This window comes from Esox lucius, chromosome 4 (genome assembly GCF_011004845.1).
Source record: "Esox lucius isolate fEsoLuc1 chromosome 4, fEsoLuc1.pri, whole genome shotgun sequence".
Taxonomy (NCBI): domain Eukaryota; kingdom Metazoa; phylum Chordata; class Actinopteri; order Esociformes; family Esocidae; genus Esox; species Esox lucius.
This window is the reverse complement of record NC_047572.1, coordinates 34,890,371-34,914,397: the sequence shown is the minus strand read 5'-3', so window position 1 is coordinate 34,914,397 and position 24,027 is coordinate 34,890,371. Positions and strand designations below refer to the sequence as shown.

The 24,027-nt window shown below is 41.4% G+C and overlaps 1 protein-coding gene across 5 annotated transcripts in view; it reads left to right on the top strand.

Moving 5' to 3' along the window:
- Positions 1–24,027, top strand: part of LOC105030209 (6-phosphofructo-2-kinase/fructose-2,6-bisphosphatase) — a 67,106-nt gene that overhangs the window by 24,911 nt on the left and 18,168 nt on the right. For all 5 annotated transcript variants that reach the window (XR_002196702.2, XM_010903924.3, XM_020046040.2 and 2 more), the window contains 6 exons: positions 896–970; positions 1,487–1,543; positions 3,421–3,542; positions 5,433–5,640; positions 6,618–6,764; positions 6,998–7,102. Coding sequence is in view for 4 of the 5 variants with exons in the window: in XM_010903924.3 (XP_010902226.1) it covers positions 896–970; positions 1,487–1,543; positions 3,421–3,542; positions 5,433–5,640; positions 6,618–6,764; positions 6,998–7,102 (714 nt within the window). In the remaining variant the exon portion in view is untranslated. The remainder of the gene's footprint in view (positions 1–895; positions 971–1,486; positions 1,544–3,420; positions 3,543–5,432; positions 5,641–6,617; positions 6,765–6,997; positions 7,103–24,027) is intronic.

Below are 24,027 nucleotides of genomic sequence, written 5' to 3'. Positions count from 1 at the left end.
CCAAGAAGCCTACAGACCCATCGCCCTGACGTCTGAGGTCATTAAGTCATTTGAGCTCCTTCTACTGTCCCACCTCAAGACCTTCACCAACCCTCTACTAGACACAGGTCTGTGGACAGCGTGGTCAACATCCAGCATCTGGACTCCCCTGGAACCTACACCAGAATCCTGTTTGTGGACTTCAGTACCAAATTCAACACAATCATTTCCGCTTGCTCCAAGACAAGCTGTCCCATCTGGGTGCCTGTCCATATGCTGGTGGATCACAGCCTTCCTGTGCAACAGAAGGCAGCATGCGAGGCTGGGGAAGCACCTGTCTGACCCCCTGACCATCAACACTGGCTCCACTCAAGGCTGAATCCTGCATCTTACTTATTTCTGATGAAGACGAGTCTGCCTACAAATGGGAGATTGACCATCTGGTGTCCTGGTGCAGTCAAAACAACTTGGAGCTCAACGCCCTAAAGACAGTGGAGATGATAGTGGACTACAGGAGAAGCCCAGCTGCCCTTCCTACTCAGAGCTCTCCCCTCTGGTAGAAGTTTAAGGTCTATCAGGAGCAAAACCTCTCGCCACAAGAACAGTTTCTTTTCTACAGCATTAGGCCTCATGAATATGCCCCCGGGACCAAATTGATTGTAGCCCGCTCCCCACATATACACAAAACCCTCAACTGGACAAATCTATAACCCCTCCCCACATACACACACAACCCTCAAAGGACAAATTTTGCCCCTTACATATTTTTAAGTAATTTATTAATGCTCAGTGTACGGTTCTTATTTGTTTTTATTTCCTTTTGTATAAATTGTTGCACCAATGGGCCAGAAACAAATCCTTGTTTGTTGTGAAACTTACTTGGCAATAAAACTCTTTCTGTTTCTGATGCCCTCAGGTTTTTGATGCCACCAACACTACTACAGAACGTAGAGAAGTCATTCTTACCTTCGCCAAGGAAAATGGATACAAGGTGGAGTAGAGGACAAGTAAAGGTGGTAGAGAAGAGGAGTCATGGTGAAGGAGAGGTGGCACACAGGAGGTGTAGAAGTGGAGTACAGGTGCAATAAGGAGATGTTCAAGTGGATTAGAGGTTGAGTAATGGTGGAGTGTCGGAAAACTGAATGTGAGGTAAAGTAAAGGTGGAATTAGGGTGAAATAGAGGTGGAGTAGGAAAAAGGGTTGGGTGAGATTAGAGATGCGTATAGAAAGAGTAGCTTTGGAGTAGATGCGTGGAGATGTTGTAGAAGTAGAATAGAGTAGGACAGTGAATTACTGGAAGATCAGAGGTGAAGAAGAGATGTTGTAGAGGTGGAGTAGTGGGGTAGAATTGGACACAAGGTAATATACATGAAGGGTTCAGTTGTGTGTGGTGTGTGTCATCCTTGTCTCTTCTCATCCTGGTCTCTGTCCTTCTTCGTCTTATTCTCATCCTGGTCTCCTGTCCTTCTTCTCATTCTCATCCTGGTCTCCTGTCCATCTTCCACAGGTCTTCTTCATAGAATCCCTGTGTGACGACCCAGAGATCATTGCTGAGAATATCAAAGTAGGTTTTTGTTCCTATTCATTGGAAAGTGTTTACTGATTTATCTCCTGCTGTTATGTTTCAATGTTTACTGATCTCTCCTGTGAGAATTTTAGTGTTTACTGATCTGCCTGTGTATTTCTGTGGGAATCTTTCTGTGTCTGTAAGAGGGAACATATGTGTATTGGAATGTGTGTGTTTGTATGTATATGTTGGAACGTGTGTATGTTTATGTGTATGGGAATGTGTGTGTTTCTATGCATGTGTGTGGTAACGTGTGTATGTTTATGTGTATGGGAATGTGTGTGTTTCTATGTACAGTCCCCTCCAAAAGTATTGGAACGGTATGGCAAATGTCTTTGTTTTTGTAGTTCTCTGAAGACATTTGGGTTTAAGATCAAAAGATGAGTTTGAGACAAGAGTTCAGTATTTCAGAGCCTAGCTTAAAATGGGCACTCTTTCATCAAAATGTCTGCTTTAGGGTTTGTGTAACATAGCAATTTCTACTTATGTGTTTTTAAAAGACCTCTTCAGACAACATTAAGTATTAATTCAGTTATGAATTCAACCTGCACGTTGCTCTTTAAAGAGGATAAACAAACATGAAGAACAGAGTTGTCTATGGGAGAAAAGCAAGCCATTGTCAAGCTGAGAAAAGAAGGAAAATCGACCAGAGCCATTGGACAAACATTGGGCGTATCAAGCACAACAATTTGGAATGTCCTGAGAAAGAAAGAAACAACTGGTGTACTGAGCAACAGACGTGGGACAGGCCAAGGAAAACAACAGAAGTTGATGACAGAAATATTGTGAGAACTGTGAAGAAAACCCCCAAAACATCAGTAAGTGATATCCGCAACCACCACCACAGTGCTGGGGTGAAGGTACTGTTCGAAGCAGAATTAGAGGCCACACCACATTAGAGAATTAGAGGCCACACCACAAGATGCAAACCACTCATCAGCAGTAAGAATCTGAAATTTGCAAAGAAGTATGAGATGAGCCGCAAAAGTTCTGGAACACAATCTTATGGACTAATGAGACCAAGATTCATCTCTACCAAAGTGATGGAAAGGCCTAAGTGTGGAGAAAGAAAAGAAACTACTTGTGATCCGAAGCATACAAGCTCATCTGTGAAGCTTGGTGGAGGTAATGTCATAACCCTAACCCTATTTATTGATGGTGGTAGCAGCAGAATGAATTCAGAAGTGTGCAGAAACATTTTGTCTGTCAATTTACGGAGAAATGCACTGAAATTGATTGGGAGGAAGTTTATCATGCAGGAGGACAGCACACTGCCAACAAAACAAAGGACTTTATACTGGCCAAGTCAATCACCTGACCTTAACCCAATAGAGCATTTCACCTCCTTAAGAGGAGACTGAAGGGAGAAACAGCCCAAACAAACAAGAACTGAAAGAAGCTGTGGTAAAAGCCTGGAACAGCATCACAAATGAAGAATGCAACAGTTTGGTGATGTCAATGGGTCGCAGGCTTGAGGCAGTTATTGCCAGCAAGGGTTATCCCACCAAATATTAAATGTTATTTACTTTAAGATTATTTATTCCAATACATTTGCTCACCTAAAAGTGCTGTGGTTTAATACAAACAGTGATATGTCCTAAGTTGTTTAACATATCTAGATGTGAATACCAGCAAATAAAAGCTGAAATTCTGATCTCTTGTCTCATACTCATCTTTTGAACTTAAACCCAAATGTCTTCTGTGAACAACAAAAACAAAGGAATTTGCCTTGCCGTTCCAATACTTTTGGAAGGGACTGTATGTGTGGGAACGTGTATATGGGAATGTGTGTGTTTCTATGTATGTGTGTGGTAACTTGTGTATGTTTATGTGTATGGGAATGTGTGCGTGTGTGTGTGTGTGTGTGTGTGTAGCAAGTCAAGCTTAGCAGTCCAGACTACGAAGGCTATGATGCAGAGGACGCAGTGACTGACTTCCTCAAGAGGATTGACTGTTACAAAATGACATACGTACCTCTGGACGATGACAACGACAGGTCACACTTCGCACTCACTCACAATCAGACTTTCACACACACACACACACACACACACAAACAATTATCTAGCAACACAAACAGCCATCTAGTGAACAATATATCTAGCGAACCAACAGCAATCTAGTGAACTATATATCTAGTGAACCAACAGCCATCTAGTGAACTATATATCTAGTGAACAAACAGCCATCTAGTGAACTATATATCTAGTGAACAAACAGCCATCTAATGAACTATATATCTAGTGAACAAACAGCCATCTAATGAACTATATATCTAGTGAACAAACAGCCATCTAATGAACTATATATCTAATGAACTATATATCTAGTGAACAAACAGCCATCTAGTGAACTATATATCTAGTGAACAAACAGCCATCTAATGAACTGTATATCTAGTGAACAAACAGCCATCTAATGAACTATATATCTAGTGAACAAACAGCCATCTAATGAACTATATATCTAGTGAACAAACAGCCATCTAATGAACTATATATCTAGTGAACAAACAGCCATCTAGTGAACTATATGCAATAATTGTGGCAAGTGAGTATTCTGATCGTATTATTATTTCTGTGCACATTTTCCAACTCCAAACCATATAAACTTGAATTGATCATTTTTGTATTTGTGTAATGAGGGAGGATGTGGCAAGAGTTGAGAAGCAAAAGACTTGAGAAGAATTAAACGTGAAGCTACCACAAACCAATTATCCTCCAGTGCCACCATATTCCAAAACTGAAACCTATCTGGAGTGTCCAGAAGTACAAGGTGTCAGGTGCTCAGAGACATGGCCAAGGTCAAGAAGGCTGAAAGAAGACCACCACTGAATAAGAGTCACATGTTGAAGCGTATACATTGGGCAAAAAAATACCTGAAGACAGATTTTTCAAAGGTTTTATGGACAGATTAAATGAGAGTGACTCTTGATGGACCAGATGGATGGGCCCGTGGTCATCACTAATGGACACAGGGCACCTCTTCGAGTCAGTCACCAGCAAGGAGGGGTACTGGTATGGGCTGCTGTCATTAAGGATGAAGTACTTGGACCTTTCCATGTTGAAGACAACTCCCAAACCTACTGCCAGTTTCTGGAAGATATTTTCAAGCAGTGGTACAGAAACAAGTCCTCAGCATTCAAGAAGGCCATGTTCTTTATGCAGGACAATGCCCCATCACATCCAAGTATCCAAGTACTACACTGCTTGGCTAGCAAGCAAGGGCCTCAAAGATGCCCAAATAATGACCTGGTCCCCTTCCTTGTCTGACTTAAATCCTATTGAGAACTTGTGGACCCTTCTCAAATGTGAGATTTATGGTCAGGGAAGACCATACATCTCTTTGAACAGAATTTGGGAGGCTGTGGTTGCTGCTTCAGCGAAAGTTGACTGTGAACAGATCAAGAAACTGACAGACTGCATGGATGGAAGTCTCATGGCAGTTATTGAAAAGAAGTGTGGTTATATCGGTCACTGAATATTTTTGAAAGGCCAGAAATGTTATTCAATTTTCATTTTGTGTCACTTATTTGTTGCACTTACTCCAAAAATTAAGAATAAACAAGTGAGCTGGAGAAATAATTTTTGTAATTTAGCTGCCTAATAATTCTGCACAGTAATTGTTGCCTAATTATTGTGCACACATGTATTCCCCTGAGAAAGATCAAAACTCATTTTTCCTTTGTTAAACATTCAGGTTTTGAGGTTCAATTATATTTTGGATTGACTGAGAGCATTGTGTTTGTTCAACAATAAAATAAATCTTGAGGAATATGATTTGCCTTATAATTGTGCACGCAATGTATAACTACTAACCCTAACCTCTTCATCCCCCATGTCATAAATTGTCTTCTCTCTGTCTCTGTCTGTCATCCCTTTTCCAGGAGTCTCTCCTATATAAAGATCTTCAACGTGGGCAGCAGATATCTAGTCAACCGTGTCCAAGACCACATTCAGAGTCGTATCGTTTACTATCTGATGAACATCCACGTGACACCTCGCTCCATTTACCTGACTCGCCATGGAGAGAGTGAGCTGAACCTGGTGGGACGTATCGGAGGAGACTCGGGGCTGTCCCCACGCGGAAACAAGGTTGTGTGTGTTTGTTTTCTAAAAACTCCTGCACTGTGAAAAATATAAATAATATTGGCGAGTAACAAATGGCTATTTCTACACTAGTATGAGTGACAATTTCTAGACTAGTATGTGTGACTATTTCGAGACTAGTATGAGTGACTATATCAAGGCTAATGTCAGTGACTATTTCCAGGCTAGTATGAGCCCTAATAAATGGGCATTAGTCAGACTTGCATGGCAAGATGTGTGGCATCCATTCTCTGGTCCCAAGAGAACAAGTCAGGCATTTGTTGATCCTAAATAAAGGGAGATAACTGGAATGAATGATCAAAAGACAGGTGCAAACTGAAATTAATTATTGAAATAAAGGCTCCAACTGGAATCAGTGATTGATTACTCAGACTTATAATGCCTGTGGTAAGGACTTCGCACTTGCATGGACCACAAGAGAAAATCGAACATCATGCTGCCAACCCTAACCCCTAATGCCCTAACCCCCAACACCCTAATGCCCAAACCCCCAACACGCTAACGCTTGAACCCCCTAACGCCCTAACCCTTAACCCCTTATGCCCTAACGCCCTAACCCCTGATGCCTCTCAGACGAGCTCAACAGATTCTATGCAGGTTGGAGGCAGTGTCTCCAGGGGAGAGTCCTCTGCTTTACTCCCTGTTCACTGCATGGCTCTGCACAACACCACCTCCATAATTCAGTGCAAACGACACCATGGCTGGATGACTGATGGTTGTATAACAATTATAATGAGTAAGTCTACAGGGAGGAGAAGCAAACTGGCTTTATTGTGACAGGAGAACAAACTCTCATCCGTTTATATTTGAAACCTTCCTTTGAAATGAACTTAACACTCAGTGATGTAATAGAACCCCAGTGTTGTAATAACCAGAGTAGAGTGTTATTGTGTCATTTTTATGTAAATCCAGTGTGACTTGTGCAATTCAAATCCATGCACTCAGTAAATGTGTGTGTACAGTTTGCCAGTGCTCTAAGTGGCTACATGCGTAGCCAATGTATCAGAGATCTGAAGGTGTGGACCAGTCATATGAAGAGAACCATCCAGACTGCTGAGGCTGTAGGAGTCCCATATGAACAATGGAAGGCCCTTAACGAGATAGACGCAGTAAGTCTATGTTCTGTGTATACTTTACCTAGTCAAAGGTCCTCTCAAGTATAGTAAACCATTTGTCAGAGTGAGGATATTTGGGCCCTCACAAATAAAATTAATATTTTAGGGTTACAGTTCGGGTTGAGTTACAGTTAGGGTTGAAATTGGGGTTACATTTATGATTTGGGGGGTTACAGTCATGGTTAGGGTATAGTGATACCACTGTTTGATCTCTGTCTTGTGTTCAGGGTGTATGTGAAGAGATGACCTATGAAGAGATACAGGGTCGCTACCCAGAAGAGTTTGCACTAAGAGATCAAAACAAGTACCGCTACCGCTACCCTAAGGGAGAGGTAAGGTCCCTTGACCCTTGATCTCTAACCACTAACCAAGGGTTTAGGAGAAGTTTAGTTGCGAGAAAAGTCAGGAGCAGTTTAGCTCAAACAGAGATTAGTGTGAGATATAACATTACGCCCCTTATGGTTGATCGAATAGTTTAGCATTTTCAATGCCAACACCAATTATTGGAGGACCAAAAGAAGCTAACATCAATTCATCTGACGATTTTTATATTAGCCTGTTTCCCAAAAGGTTGGGATGCTGTGTAAAATGGAAAACAGAATGCCATGATGTGCAAATCATTTAAACCTTATGTTTAATAGAAAATAGTACAATAACAACATATTAAATGATGAAACTGAGAAATGTTATTGTTTCTTGAAAAATAAATGCTCACTTTGAATTTGATTCCAGCAACGTTTAAAAAAGCTGTGAAAGGGGCAATAGACTGGAAATGTTTTGTAATGCTAAAAATTGGTGGTACATCTCACAACTAATTAGGCTAACTTGCAACAGGTCAGTAACATGATTGGGTGTAAAAAGAGCATCCCAGATGTGGCTGCACTATTGGGCTCGGGCGGGCCTTGGCCCGAACAATTTACTCATTGGCCAGCCTAGAAATTTGTAAGGATCTGGATCGAAACAATACCCAATAATGTTGTCATTCTGTAGTTTCCATGAAATATGTAATTGAGAGAATGATCCTCATGAGACAATATGTTGTTTGCTTATTTTATAATCTCTTGTTTTACAACTCCTCTCTTGGAGAAAAATGAATGGTTAGACTTATCAAACAATTCAATCAGTCTCTCAGCGCTCACCAACAACTTCTGCAGGTGCGTCTTATCAATTCATTATTTGCACCTCTTCTCTGGTGCATCCCTCATTCACATACATATGTGCATATTACAATTATTGCGGCCAATTCAATGCAGAGCCATCTAGAGAGATTATAATTGAATGGCTCTGCAATCAACAATGAATTTTGTTATTTTGCTGTTGCTATGAAACAGTACATACAGTGGGGAGAACAACAGTACATACACTGGCGATTTTGCAGGTTTTCCCACTTACAAATCATGTAGAAGTCTGTAATTTGCATTTTATTGCATGACATAAGTATTTGATCACCTACCAACCAGTAAGAATTCCGGCTCACACAGACCTGTTAGTTTTTCTTTAAGAAGCCCTTGTGTTCTCCACTCATTACCTGTATTAACTGAACCTGTTTGAAATCTTTATCTGTATAAAAGACACCTGTCCACAACCTCAATCAAACAGACTCCAACCTCTCCACAATGGCCAAGACCAGAGGGCTGTGTAAGGACATCAGGGATAAAATTGTAGACCTGCACAAGGCTAGGATGGGCTACAGGACAATAGGCAAGCAGCTTGGTGAGAAGGCAACAACTGTTGGCGGAATTATTAGAAAATGGAAGAAGTTAAAGATGACGGTCAGTCTCCCTCTGTCTGGGGCTCCATGCAAGATCTCACCTCATGGGCCATCCATGATCATGAGGAAGGTGAGGGATCAGCCCAGATTTACACGTCAGGACCTGGTGAATGACCTGAAGAGAGCTGGGCCACAGTCTCAAAGAAAACCATTAGTAACACACTATGTCGTCATGGATTAAAATCCTGCAGCACACGCAAGGTCCCCCTGCCCAAGCCAGCACATGTCCAGGCCTGTATGGAGTTTGCCAATGATCATCTGGATGATCCAGAGGAGGAATGGGAGAAGGTCATGTGGTCTGATGAGACAAAAACAGAGCTTTTTGGTCTAAACTCCACTCGCCGTGTTTGGAGGAAGAAGAAGGATGAGTACAACCCCAAGAACACCATCCCAACCGTGAAGCATGGAGGTGGAAACATCATTCTTTGGGGATGCTTTTCTGCCAAGGGGACAGGACGACTGCACCGTATTGAGGGGAGGATGGATGGGGCCGTGTATCGCAAGATCTTGTCCAACAATCTCCTTCCCCATGTGGGAGCATTTAAGATGGGTTATGGCTGGGTCTTCCAGCATGACAACAACCCGAAACACACAGCCAGGGCAACTAAGGAGTGGCTCCGTAAGAAGCATCTCAAGGTCCTGGAGTGGCCTAGCCAGTCTCCAGACCTGAACCCAATAGAAAATCTTTGGAGGGAGCTGAAAGTCTGTATTGCCCAGCGACAGCCCTGAACCCTGAAGGATCTGGAAAAGGTCTGTATGGAGGAGTGGGCCAAAATCCCTGCTGCAGTGTGTGCAAACCTGGTCAAGAACTACAGGAAACGTATGATCTCTGTAATTGCAAACAAAGGTTTCTGTACCAAATATTTAGTTCTGATTTTCGGATGTATCAAATACTTATGTCATGCAATAAAATGCAAATTAATTACTTAAAATTGTACAATGTGATTTTCTGGATTTTTGTTTTAGATTCTGTCACTCTCAGTTGAACAGTACCTATGATAAAATTACAGACTTCTACATGCTTTGTAAGTGGGAAAACCTGCAAAATTGGCAGTATATCAAATACTTGTTCTCCCCACTGAACTATTAAGTCAGCATGTTTTCAGCCTTTTCTTAAAAAAAATAATCTTGACAACTCTTTTTTTGCCGGACCGTCTAAGCTGAGTTGGCCAAGAAGAGTGACTGTCTCATACTGAGTCCGTCTGTTCCTGACTGACTGAGTGACTGACTGACTACCCTTTGTTAAATAGCGTAGTGGTTAGAGATGTGGGTTACAGAACAACAGGTCCCACGTTCGACTCCTGTAGCAGTCAACACACAAGATGCCTGAGGTTCAGGACAGACAAAAACATTGCTGGCTTTTACATTATGTAGCTACGTAATAGGAAGCCTAAAATAAAACAGTTCTGGTGGATATAAGGATTTGTTCAGGATAGACAAACACGTCGCTGCCTACACAAGTCTCTCGTCTTTTCACTATACAAAAAAGTCAGTTATAAATACATCGTCACCTATATTGATACTCAATGTCATTCACAAATGGCTAATTTGCTGTTAAAACGGCCTGTGGTTAAAGAGTATTTGTTCAGAATAGACAAAAACTATGCTGGCTACAACCTTCTGTAGCTATGGGAAGCCTAGAATGAAACCGTTTACTGTAGTGATGGCCAAACGAGGCTTCATTAGCGTTATTTTAGCAGCAGGATATTATGCTGGCAGCAGATTTTCATTATCACAATAAAAGCCATCATTGGCATTTAGAAGGCTATATAGTTACCAATCCAGTAAAAATAGAACAGACAAGAACAACATTGGAACAGACATTAAACATTAAATGACAGACTAGATTGACAGACTAGATTAACTATATTGCCTTATATAATTCAATGATGGCTTTTATTTTGAAAAAGAAAATCTGAGTTAGCGCTGCTAGCAAAATACCCTGCTGCTAGAAGAACGGCCATTGTCTAGTTTACTGTTATATTGCTACTATTTCTGGTGGATTTTTAAATTATGTCTTAGCATTTCTTCTGGATAGTCAAACACTTCGCTGGCTACACGATTCTCTAGTCTTTTCACTTGATGTAAAAGTCTGTTATCATCACCTATATTGATACAGTAATTATTGCATCAATGTAATTCACGAATGGCAAATAAGCTGATAAAACGGCCAGTTTAGTTTTAACACAATGCATAATGGCATCTAACAACATATTACTGGCTAATATGCTCTCAAAACGGCCAGTGGCAAAAGTCATACAGTTCATAAATACTATTTGTGGTGGAGGTAAACTTCCTAAGAAACGTTATTCAGTTTAACACAATGGTTAATTGTGTCTAATGAAATTTTCAAACTTGACGTGATGTTATATAATGTCAATATGCTATACTGACACCTGGCAAATGGTCAGCTCTGTGGTGCTGTGGGTCAAGACACAGCCTTTCACGTGGGTGACCTAAGTTAGAATCTTGAGAGGGCAGCCATGATCAACACTTTCTATTGCATACCAGCTGAACTAGGCTTGCCTGGTTTCTTGTTAATAACTAGAGGCCATTTTCCAAGCTGCCTTTCTTATCCAAAGTTTTAGAAAAAGTTGTAGCCAATCCTGTTTTCTCTGTGCTTCCATTAGGTAGTATAATTTGTCAGCATGACATTTATTTTTATTGTTTTCCAGATGATATGCAATTGTATTTGTCGGTTAAGCCAAATGATTTGAGCAAGTTGTGTGTTCTGCATAATTGCCTGGAAGACTTTACAAACTGGATGTCCAATAATAATAACTGATAAAACAGAAGTTTTAATTATTGGCCCCCCATCTATTTTGGATGAAGTTCGGTTGGCTCTAGGAACACTAGCAAAAAGTATTCTGTCTTTGGCCATAAATGGAAACGGAAGGTTTGGCACCAGTGAAAACGAGAATTTCCTTTGATACAGATTTACTTTGTGAATATACAGTGGGGCAAAAATGTATTTAGTCAGCCACCAATTGTGCAAGTTCTCCCACTCAAAAAGATGAGAGAGGCCTGTAATTTTCATCATAGGTACACTTCAACTATGAGAGACAAAATGAGGGGGAAAAATTCCAGAAAATCACATTGTAATGAATTTATTGGTAAATGATGGTGGAAAATAAGTATTTGGTCAATAACAAAAGTTGATTTCAGTACTTTGTTATATACCCTTTGTTGGCAATGACAGAGGTCAAACGTTTTCTGTGAGTCTTCACAATGTTTTCACACACTGTTGCTGGCATTTTGGCCCATTCCTCCATGTCGATCTCCTCTAGAGCGGTGATGTTTTGGGGCTGTCGCTTGGCAACACAGACTTTCAACACCCTCCAAAGAATTTCATTCATTCTTTCCTTTACACGGATCAGTGGTCCTGGTCCCTTTGCAGAAAAACAGCCCCAAAGCATGATGTTTCCACCCCCATGCTTCACAGTAGTTATGGTGTTCTTTGGATGCAACTCAGCATTCTTTCTCCTCCAAACATGACAAGTTGAGTTTTTACCAAACATTTCTATTTTGGTTTCATCTGACCATATGACATTCTCCCAATCCTCTTCTGGATCATGCAAATGCTCTCTAGCGAACCTCAGACGGGCCTGGACATGTACTGGCTTAAGCAGGGGGAAACGTCTGGCACTGCAGGATTTGAGTCCTTGGCGGCGTAGTGTGTTACTGATGTTAGCCTTTGTTACTTTGGTCCTAGCTCTCTGCAGGTCATTCACTAGGTCCCCCCGTGTTGTTCTGGGATTTTTGCTCACCGTTCTTGTGATCATTGTGACCCCACGGGGTGAGATCTTGCGTGGAGCCCCGGATCGAGGGAGATTATCAGTGGTCTTCCCAGCCTGATGCAGGTCAACAGTTTTGTTTCTGGTGTCCTTTAACAGCTCTTTGGTCTTGGCCATTGGAGTGTGACTGTTTGAGGTTGTGGACAGGTGTCTTTTATACTGATATCAAGTTCAAACAGGTGCCATTAATACAGGTAACGAGTGGAGGACAGAGGAGCCTCTTAAAGAAGAAGATACAGGTCTGTGAGAGGCAGAAATCTTGCTTGTTTGTAGGTGACCAAATACTTGTTTTACTGAGGAATTTACCAATATATTCATTAAAAATCCTACAATGTAATTTTCTGGATTTTCTTTCTCATTTTGTCTCTCATAGTTGAGTGTACCTATGATGAAAATTACAGGCCTCGCTCATATTTTTAAGTGGGAGAACTTGCACAATTGGTGGCTGACTAAATACTTTTTTGCCCCACTGTAACACAATTAAACTGGTGCAGTAATGCTTTTACCAACTGAGAATCTTTGCCAAAATAAGATTGGTTTTATCACTTGAGAACACTGAGAAAATTATACATGCTTTTATTTCATCTCACCTAGACTACTATAATGCTTTGTTTACATGCCTCAATAATAAGTCCCTAGGTAAACTCCAAGTTATGCAGAATTCAGCTGCCAGACTTCTTACGACTAAATCAATCTCATGTAACCCCAGTGTTGGCTGTTCTACATTGGTTACTGGTAAATTTGAGAGTAGATTTAAAAATTCTACTTCTACACTTTTAAGGCACTACATGGTCTGGCACCTAATTACATTAGTGAGATGCTAAACCTATACTGCACTGTCAGGCCTCTCAGATCAGCTGAAAAAGGACTTCTGGCTGTCCCAGAGCTACCACAGAATGTCAGAGATGCTTTGTCAGTGCATTCTTTTAAATTTTACCTAAAATCTATAAGTTAACTATAATTATAAGGTGGCTTTCACTAATATTTTTTCATTGTGATTTTGCTTATTCTTTTTTTTATTGACATTTGTATATATTTTTTTATTATTTTAATATATTTCTATTTCTATCGTGTGTAAAGCACTTTGTGTAATGCTGCATTTCCACTGGTGCTTTTCCCTGGCTCCAGGGTCACACTGGTGATTTATGCTAATATTGGCTCCACACTTTTCTGTTTCCATTATCAAGTTTGGTATCAAGGACTTATGGAGGGGCTCATGTGGTGAGGGAGGAGTAAACTATCAACACGATTAGATTTTCCGGTTACGAAAAATAATTTTTTCTGGTAGTAAAATAAAATGAACAATAACGCCATGCTCAGTTTTGTTAACAATACGGCATTTGAACTTAAAAATAATTTGTTCTTCAAACTCCTGCGACCGGCTCTTTCTCCGCCTACACTTGTAACACTGCAACTGTCAGCCAGTGTATTCATTATTTAGTTTAATAGGTATTTTGTCAAAACTGTCTACATTTAATAGAAGGATTTGGGAGAATTCTGAGGTAATTTTGTGTTGTTATAGGTTCTGCAGGCAACATCTCAGTCTCAGCGCTCTGTGTTTCTATTGAGTCAACGGCATTGTATCACCTTCGGTCGTTCCAACTTTTTCCGTTCTGAGTCTTTGCTTTTCTGTATTTATTTTCTTTCTTTTTATCTGGGATCTCTTTGTTAGATCGAAAGAAAACCATTACAAGAAGCCTAATGCAAACGATACAGAATGCTATTCACAACAAGTAACGCATCAACTCGCAAACCCCGCCCTAAGTCCTAAAGTCCGGGACATGGCACCAAGTGAGAGCTGGGCTACTTGGTAATGGCCTACCAGCCGACTGGCACCGGTCTTTGTCAATGGAAAAAGAACATAGTCTGGACTTCGGGGTAAAGAAACAGTGTTTGGCACCAGTAGAAACGAGGCATAAATGTACTAGAAAAGTGTTATATGAAAAGTTATTATTATTAAATGTATATGAAATACAAATGGTATAGAGAGAAATAGTCAACACGTCATAATTCCTATAATACCTTACAACTGAACTTGAAAGGCGTTCCTTCATTATTTTATTTAGAATTATTGGAAGAGAGCAGGGTTAAGGTCCCGTACAGTTTTGAAACTGAGTTGGAACGTTACCTTACAAAGCCTGTCATTGACAGAAAGAGCGACTTGCCTTTGGATTGGTGGAAGAAAGACAGACTTCAATTCCTTGCTCCACTGACAAAGAGGTTTCTCAGTACCCCAACTTCTTTAGTCCCAAGCGAGTGTTCAGTGAGGTGGGGATCATTTATGATAAGCGGAGGAGCAGAATGATGGGGGAACATGCATACAAGATCTGCTTACTGCACATCAACCTAAAATCTCTTAACTGGGAATATTTGAGACTCATGTACAAAGGAACCACCAGGTTTCATATGTTGTTATGTTCTGAACAATATTAAATTTTTTTAGCTTCTGTATATGGCACATATTGCGCTTTTGCTTTCTTCTCTAACACTGTGTTTTTGGAATATTTGAACCAAATCGAACGTTTCAATATTTGAGACTAAATTGATTTGATTTAAGTATTATATTAAGTTAAAATAAAAGTGTTGATTTTTCATTCGGTATTGTAAAGTATTTTCACATTATTGCATTCTATTTTTATTAGCATTTAAAGCATCGTCCCAACTTTTTTGGAAATAGGGTTGTATGTATATACACTCACCTAAAGGATTATTAGGAACACCTGTTCAATTTCTCATTAATGCAATTATGGCAGTTGCTTCAATGCATTTAGGGGTGTGGTCCTGGTCAAGACAATCTCCTGAACTCCAAACTGAATGTCAGAATGGGAAAGAAAGGTGGTTTAAGCAATTTTGAGCGTGGCATGGTTGTTGGTGCCAGACGGGCCGGTCTGAGTATTTCACAATCTGCTCAGTTACTGTGATTTTCACGCAAAACCATTTCTAGGGTTTACAAAGAATGGTGTGAAAAGGGAAAAACATCCAGTATGCGGCAGTCCTGTGGGCCAAAATGCCTTGTTGATGCTAGAGGTCAGAGGAGAATGGGCCGACTGATTCAAGTTGATAGAAGAGCAACTTTGACTGAAATAACCACTCGTTACAACCGAGGTATGCAGCAAGGCATTTGTGAAACCACAATACGCACAACCTTGAGGCGGATGGGCTACAACAGCAGAAGACCCCACCGAGTACCACTCATCTCCACTACAAATAGGAAAAAGAGGCTACAATTTGCACGAGCTCACCAAAATTGGACAGTTGAAGACTGGAAGAATGTTGCCTGGTCTGATGAGTCTCGATTTCTGTTGAGACATTCAGATGGTAGAGTCAGAATTTGGCGTAAACAGAATGAGAACATGGATCCATCATGCCTTGTTACCACTGTGCAGGCTGGTGGTGGTGGTTTAATGGTGTGGGGGATGTTTTCTTGGCACACTTTAGGCCCCTTAGTGCCAATTGGGCATCGTTTAAATGCCACAGCCTACCTGAGCATTGTTTCTGACCATGTCCATCCCTTTATGAGCACCATGTACCCATCCTCTGATGGCTACTTCCAGCAGGATAATGCACCATGTCACAAAGCTCGAATCATTTCAAATTGGTTTCTTGAACATGACAATGAGTTCACTGTGCTAAAATGGCCCCCAGAAGGCAGTTCTGAAGGTGAAAGGGGGTCGAACACAATATTAGTATGGTGTTCCTAATAATCCTTTAGGTGAGTGTATATATATATATATAAATATACACACACAGCTCCGCAAAACAGCTCTCTTCATATATACAGTGGGGAGAACAAGTATTTGATAACCTGCCGATTTTGCAGGTTTTCCCACTTACAAAACACGTAGAAGTCTGTAATTTTATCATAGGTACTGTTCAACTGAGAGTGACAGAATCTAAAACAAAAATCCAGAAAATCACATTGTACAATTTTAAGTAATTAATTTGCATTTTATTGCATGACATAAGTATTTGATACATCCGAAAATCAGAACTAAATATTTGGTACAGAAACCTTTGTTTGCAATTACAGAGATCATACGTTTCCTGTAGTTCTTGACCAGGTTTGCACACACTGCAGCAGGGATTTTGGCCCACTCCTCCATACAGACCTTTTCCAGATCCTTCAGGGTTCAGGGCTGTCGCTGGGCAATACAGACTTTCAGCTCTCTCCAAAGATTTTCTATTGGGTTCAGGTCTGGAGACTGGCTAGGCCACTCCAGGACCTTGAGATGCTTCTTACGGAGCCACTCCTTAATTGCCCTGGCTGTGTGTTTCGGGTTGTTGTCATGCTGGAAGACCCAGCCACAACCCATCTTAAATGCTCTCTCGTGGGGAAGGTGATTGTTGGCCAAGATCTTGCGATACACGGCCCCATCCATCCTCCCCTCAATACGGTGCAGTCGTCCTGTCCCCTATGCAGAAAAGCATCCCCAAAGAATTATGTTTCCACCTCCATGCTTCACGTTTGGGATGGTGTTCTTGAAGTTGTACTCATCCTTCTTCTTCCTCCAAAGACAGCGAGGGGAGTTTAGACCAAAAGGCTCTATTTCTGTCTCATCAGACCACATTACCTTCTCCCATTCCTCCTCTGGATAATCCAGATGGTCATTGGCAAACTTCAGACAGGCCTGGACATGTGCTGGCTTGAGCAAGGGGAACTTGCGTGCGCTGCAGGATTTTAATCCATGATGGCGTAGTGTGTTACTAATGGTTTTCTTTGAGACTGTGGTCCCAGCTCTCTTTAGGTCATTGACCAGGTCCTGCCGTGTAGTTCTGGGCAGATCCCTCACCTACCTCATGATCATTGATGCCCCACGAGGTGAGATCTTGCATGGAGCCCCAGACCGAGGGAGATTGACTGTCATCTTGATCTTCTTCCATTTTCTAATAATTGCGCCAACAGTTGTTGCCTTCTCACCAAGCTGCTTGCCTATTGTCCTGTAGCCCATCCCAGCCTTGTACAGGTCTACAATTTTATCCATGATGTCCTTACACAGCTCTCTGGTCTTGGCCATTGTGGAGAGGTTGGAGTCTGTTTGATTGAGGGTGTGGACAGGTGTCTTTTATACAGGTAACGAGTTCAAACAGGTGCAGATAATACAGGTAATGAGTGGAGAACAGGAGGTCTTCTTAAAGAAAAACTAACAGGTCTGGGAGAGCCAGAATTCTTACTAGTTGGTAGGTGATCAAATACTTATGTCAGGGGAGTAGTTAGTGTAGGGTATATTGTGTCAGAATGGTGATTTATGGCCCTAGGGGGCGGGACTTCCATATTGATGTGACAGGTGGGCGGGACATCCGGTTTGTAGGGTGGGACTTCCGTTATGACGTATGTTAGGGTGGGACTTCCGGTATGACGTATGTTAGGGTGGGACTTCCTGTATGACGTATGTTAGGGCGGGACTTCCGGTATGACGTATGTTAGGGTGGGACTTCAGGAGTGACGTATGCATGTCCGGTGACTTTGTGATTTATGATTACATTGATGTGTCAGTGTTTGATGTTTTACAATGTCTGATTAGCAAACCAGACTAGTGTTATAACAGGTGGGCTATGTTTGATAATTAACAAATGGGGCTTAGGGTTCCGGAATGTTAAATTCCCAGGCAGTAAATAAGTGTTGTGTCAGCGGTAAGTTGTTTGGTGTACAGCAAATGGTGTTCGTCAAATATAAAACCCTGGTGTTTTATCTTCTGACAAGTGTTGCAACAGCTGGCATACAAATGGTGTTTGCTAACCTTTCATGTTATATGGGTTGACTGGCGTGGTATGTGTATTTAAACCACGCTGACATCGGGGTTGGTCATTCAGTCTTGCCTGAGCGAACTTACCTACACATTACAAAACATGGAGGATTGTGCTGCTATCAATGTTTTGGGTGAAACACCGGTGAAAGCTAACAGCTTAAACGCAGCTCAGCGATTTGGTAAGAAATTGCTAATGGACCGCAGAGATGCAATCAACATGCCAGCCCCGAAGAAACCGATGCAGAGTTTAACCCGAATCCATCAATTACACCCGGATATGGTGGCACAGGAGTGGAAATTGGACGATGGTCGGATGGGGGGATACATCTTCAACCCAGAGCAACCAGAGGTTGCATTTTATGAATTACCCGAAGGCCAAGTGTTTAAGGCTGGTGTGACTGATCAAATGGTTTTTAATGCCAGTTTATGGGCAACCTTTCGAAAAGTGTTTTATTTGGGGCCAAAACAAGGCCCACATAATACAGTAGATGTACTGTTTAAAGTTGTCGAGGGGCTGAAAGAGTATGACTCTGTCAGATTGGAGTTATTTCCGTAAAATATCAGCGGGTTAGTTTGTGACTGCGGACTGATCGACCGACCTAAGACCCCCGAAGCCCCGCCTTAAGCCAACACCTTCATCAGCACAGCATAAAAACCGACAGACCGCCGGTGACATTCAAGCAGTCGGAAGATTTTACGAAACATGTCTCAAGATTACAACCAAGCGGTGATTGAAGAACCCAAGGCCGAGGACTGGCTGTGTGACGCCTGGGATGACAACGCTGAAGCCTTCTACGGAACCCCTGACCCAGACAGCTCGATTCCACCGACATACCCAACAAGAAACTACCATTGGATTGACAGGGTTGGTGATCAACTAGGTCCTCTTAACCTGTCATACCTTTCAAATGCCAACAAGAGTTATCACAAAATGGACAAACAACTTGCACCAAAAATTTTAAAGATCATCAAAGCAACAATGGGTATGATTCTGGAAAACGTTGTTGGGGCTATTCTACACAAAGCATGCATCGGATGCGAAGTGGACCACCCGAGCCAGACAAGACATTCATGTCTCGAACCGCCTGAATATTTTTTTGAGGCCCATTATGATGACATTGTGGCGACAGTTTTAACACCGCGACTGAAACATGTGTTGGTCAAGGCTTTGAACGCATCTGGTTTTCACACACCGATGACTGATGTTCACGAGGCCGCTGAGAACTTTCTGCACGAGCTCAAGTTGGAGCCGAACATCACACAGAGACTGAGTGAGAACAGGGATGAGTACATGGACAAATTTAATGAGGATGTTGTATGCGACGCAGCGGGGTCATGGTATGATGAAAGCAAAGAGTCTGTTGTCTAAGGCCAGGGTAGCTTCAGTTCTCATGTTAACATGTATATAAACAAAGACTATGAGAAATCTGAATGTTTGTGTAACTTTTCTGAATATATTGGTTGTGTAATTTCAAAAACTCAAATAAAACATTGTTAAACATGTATTAATTCTCATTATTGCTCGAACACTCTACGATGTCTGAACAGGTTATGAAAAGTATTTACTATGACCCGGCAAACCCTGGTGCTTATGTGGGTAGAGAGGGTTTGAAAAGAGCATACTTGGAAAAAACCGGGGAGATCCTCAAAAATGGTGAGGCCGATGACTGGCTGCTCGCCCAGGATGCATACACGCTACACAGGCCTGTAGCTATACATTTTAAAAGAAATAGAGTTATTGTTCATGATATAAATTCACAATTTCAGCTGGATTTGGTTGACATGAGTGCTTACAGCGTGGAAAACAATAACATGAAATTTATGTTAACATGCATAGATGTATTAAGCAAATACGCATGGATTCGCGTGCTGAGAAATAAAAGCGCTATAGAGGTAAAGCAAGCATTTGAAGACATATTAAAAGAAGGAAGAACACCACAAAAAGTCCAAACGGACAAGGGGAAGGAGTTTTTTAATTCACATTTTGAAATGTTGATGAAGAAGTACAACATAAAACATTTTGCTACAGGAAATGATGTCAAAGCGAGTATCGTTGAGAGGTTTAATAAAACAATTAAATCACGAATGTGGAGGTATCTGACAGCAGCCAACACCCACCGCTATGTTGAGGTTATTCAAGATTTAGTTCGTGGGTACAACCATAGCTACCATCGGTCTATTAAGATGAAGCCTGCTGACGTTTGTGAAGAAAATGTTAGATTAGTTCTCAAGAACCTGTATGGCACAACATTAACGAGAAATGGTAATCAAAGCTACAAGTTCCAGGTTGGGGATACAGTGAGACTCTCAAAGCTGAGAGGTGCGTTTACAAAAGGCTATGAAAAAGGGTACACAGATGAATATTTTACAATAACAGAATGCATTCCTCGGGTACCTCCTGTATATAGAATAAAAGATTACGATGGTGATGTGATAGTTGGGACCTTTTATGAACAGGAATTGCTGAAAATAATCGTGGCCAAGGATAAAACTTTTAAAGTGGAAGCAGTTTTGAATGAGAAAGTACAGAAAGGGAGGAAAATGTGTCTTGTGAAGTGGCTAGGTTGGCCTGAGAAATTCAACAGCTGGATACCATCGGAACAAGTGGTTGACCTAGAAACTGGATAAAACTCCAGGATTTACAGGATCACGTCATTTACATTGACTGCGATCAGCATGGGTGACGGTGGCTTCTACATAACGCTGCCCAGTAACTCATCGAGACATGTCTATCCAAGCAACACGAGTTCGTGCTATACCACTAAATTTGCCAAAGGTATAGATTTGAAAGGCGATTGGGAAGTATCTTTGATAGAGTTCCAATACCCGCATACGTGGAATACTTTTACACGGGGCGAAAACGCATTTGAACTACTTGACTTGAAAAACGACAAAACTTGGAAATATGAACTCGACACCGGTTATTACAGCAGCATATTAAAACTAGTGATAGAGCTCAACAGTCATATAAAAACACATGGTTTATCGGTGGGGTACGATGAATTTAAAAATAGAGTGTTTCTAAAAGGTGAGACCCAGTTTAGTTTGAAATTTAGTGCAAAACTGGAACAGATATTGGGGTTAAAACCAGGCGAGCGGTGGTCTGCCACATGGTACGGAACATACCCCACAGATATTCTGGCGGGGTTTAACACCCTATACATCTACACAGATATAATTGATTATCAATGTGTTGGTGACAGTCATGTCCCACTGCTGCGAACTGTACATATTACAGGGAGAAAGAATGAAGTTGTCACAGTGACGTACGACAAGCCACACTACGTACCTCTTAGTAAGAGACAATTTGATGAGATCTGTATTGAAGTAAAATCTGATCAAAACCAGCTGGTTTCATTTGTAGTGGGGAAGGTGATTGCAAAATTACACTTCAGACCCGTCAAACAATCTTTTAGAGTTTAAGATGCAGCCGCAGAAGCTCTATGATGATCCTCAAAGGTATGTTGAATACTACACAACACAGGCCGGTAACGGTTTACCAGGGTATCATGGTAGCTCAGCAATGTATGGGGCCGGTCTAGGGGGCCTTTTCCGAGGGCTTTTCCGGATGGCAATACCTTTGTTGAAGCGCGGGTTCTCCATAGCAAAACCACATCTGAAGAGTGCGGCTAGGAATATAGTTGGCGATGTTGTCAACAGTGTTATGTCACGACAAACAAAACAGCAGGATGGTTCTGGATTAATGGTTATGTCTCGAGGTGTTAGAAAGAGACCACCTGGTAGGCGGAGCCTACCCAAGAGTAAAAAACGCAAGAATGAGACAAAAACAAGAGCCAAGGTTAAAAGAGGACATACACCCCGGAGGACGCTCAAAGGGAACACGACAAATCTGATTAAGAATATATTTTAGAGAGATGGCACTCCTACACCGTATGTCTGGCGAATGTATGAAGACAGAGTTGGATTTATTCACAGTTCCATTCACACAGACATCTATCGAGAAAAATACATACATTGAAATACCGACCCTATCAGCAATATCTGACGCAGCCCCTCTGGAGTTCTTTATTGCCGGGAATGGCGAAGACTACGTTGATCTAAACAATACTTTGCTGTACCTACGTGTAAAAGTCACTAAACCGGACTGAACTAATATTGATGCCGGAGCCCGTGTTGGGGTTATCAACTATCCGATAGCCACCCTATTTTCACAAGTGGATGTCTCCTTGGGTGATCGTTTAATTAGCCAGAGTAGCAACACATACCCCTACAGAGCCGTTATAGAGAGCATTCTGAATTATGGATGTGATACATTAAAGACACAGTTTTCAGCTGGGTTGTTTTACAAGGATGCCGCAGGTCACATGGATGTTACGGACCCTGCAGGCGAGAACGATGGACTTACGAAAAGGGCAGCCTATTCGGTGGATAGCACAACATTTGAAATGATCGGCCCTGTTCATAGCGATATCTTCTTTCAAGAGAAACTTATGTTAAACGGCGTTGACATAAAGGTTAGGATGGTGCGCGGTAAAGATGAGTTCTGCCTTATGGGGGTCGGGGATGTGCGTTATCGTTTGCATATACTATCCGCGTCACTATTTGTCAAGAAAGTGTCTGTTTCGCCAGCCGTGAAACTTGGACACGCTCAAGCGCTACTCTCAACCAATGCCAAGTACCCAATTGAAAGAGTGTGTATGAAGACATTTAGTTTACCGGCTGGGGGTCGTGTTTGTAACCAGGAAAACCTATTTTTAGGACCTCTGCCAAAATGTATTGTAATCGGATTGGTGGACAATGACAGTTTTACCGGAAGTTACACAAAGAATCCATTTAATTTCAAACATTATAATTTGGAGTTTATGGCTATGTATGTGGATGGTCAGCAATTTCCTAGCAAACCATTCCAACCAAATTACACAACAGGGTCAGCAGTGCGTGAATTTTACCAATTGGCCTTAGCTTCAGGAAAACACCTAAAGGACCAAGCCTTGGCTATTGACAGGTCGGACTTCTTACACGGCTATGCCCTTTATGCATTCAACTGCGCGCCAGACGAGGAATGTGGTCAGCACATATCCTTGATCAAGTCAGGGAATGTACGACTTGAGATGAGGTTCAGACAACCACTACCCCACACAATTAATTTAGTTGTTTATTCAATCTTTGACTCCATTATCGAAGTGTCAAACCGGCGACAAGTCATGGTTGACTACTATTAGGAGAACTGTGTGGAAATGAATACCGCAGAGTTGACCAGTGTGGTGAACCAATTTTCATCTAGGACCCATTTCTATGGTGTGCTGGCAAGTGACCAACTACCTAGGGTGCCTGTCCGAGATGTTGCATCAATGATGATTGTTAATACACACCCAAGCAATCAACCTGGGGAGCACTGGCTGGCTATTTACATAACGGATGATGGCATTGGAAGGTTTTATGACAGTTTTGGAAACCCCCCGGATTTTACATATTTTCCCAAGTCAATCAAGGCCTTTCTGAAAACCTGTGAGAATGTGGAATACAGTTCAAAACAAGTACAGGACCTGATTTCAACCACGTGTGGACAGCATTGTTTGTTCTTTCTCTTTCTAATGACAAAAGGTCTGAGTTATAATGATTTTATGTCTTTTTATGCTGATGATTTACGAGAAAATGATGCCCTAGTCTCAAAGTTTGTAGCTAAGATGTACCAGAGTAAGCGTGATAAGCAAATGTTTAATTGCATACAACATGCTCAATCTTGTGAAACGTTTAATTTGTGCCATGGTTGTTGAAAAAATAGAAAAGCCAATCACGTGTATGTCACTTTATTATTAAAAAATAAAAACATTTGTAAAACCACATCAATGTTTACATATTATTTTTCATACAACATTTATTCAAGATAAAACAAACATACAATGTATCACAAATAAATTGAAAACACATTAAAATGGAAGCCATTTTGCGGGGTCCGTGGTATGAGGTTCAAAGAAAGCTTT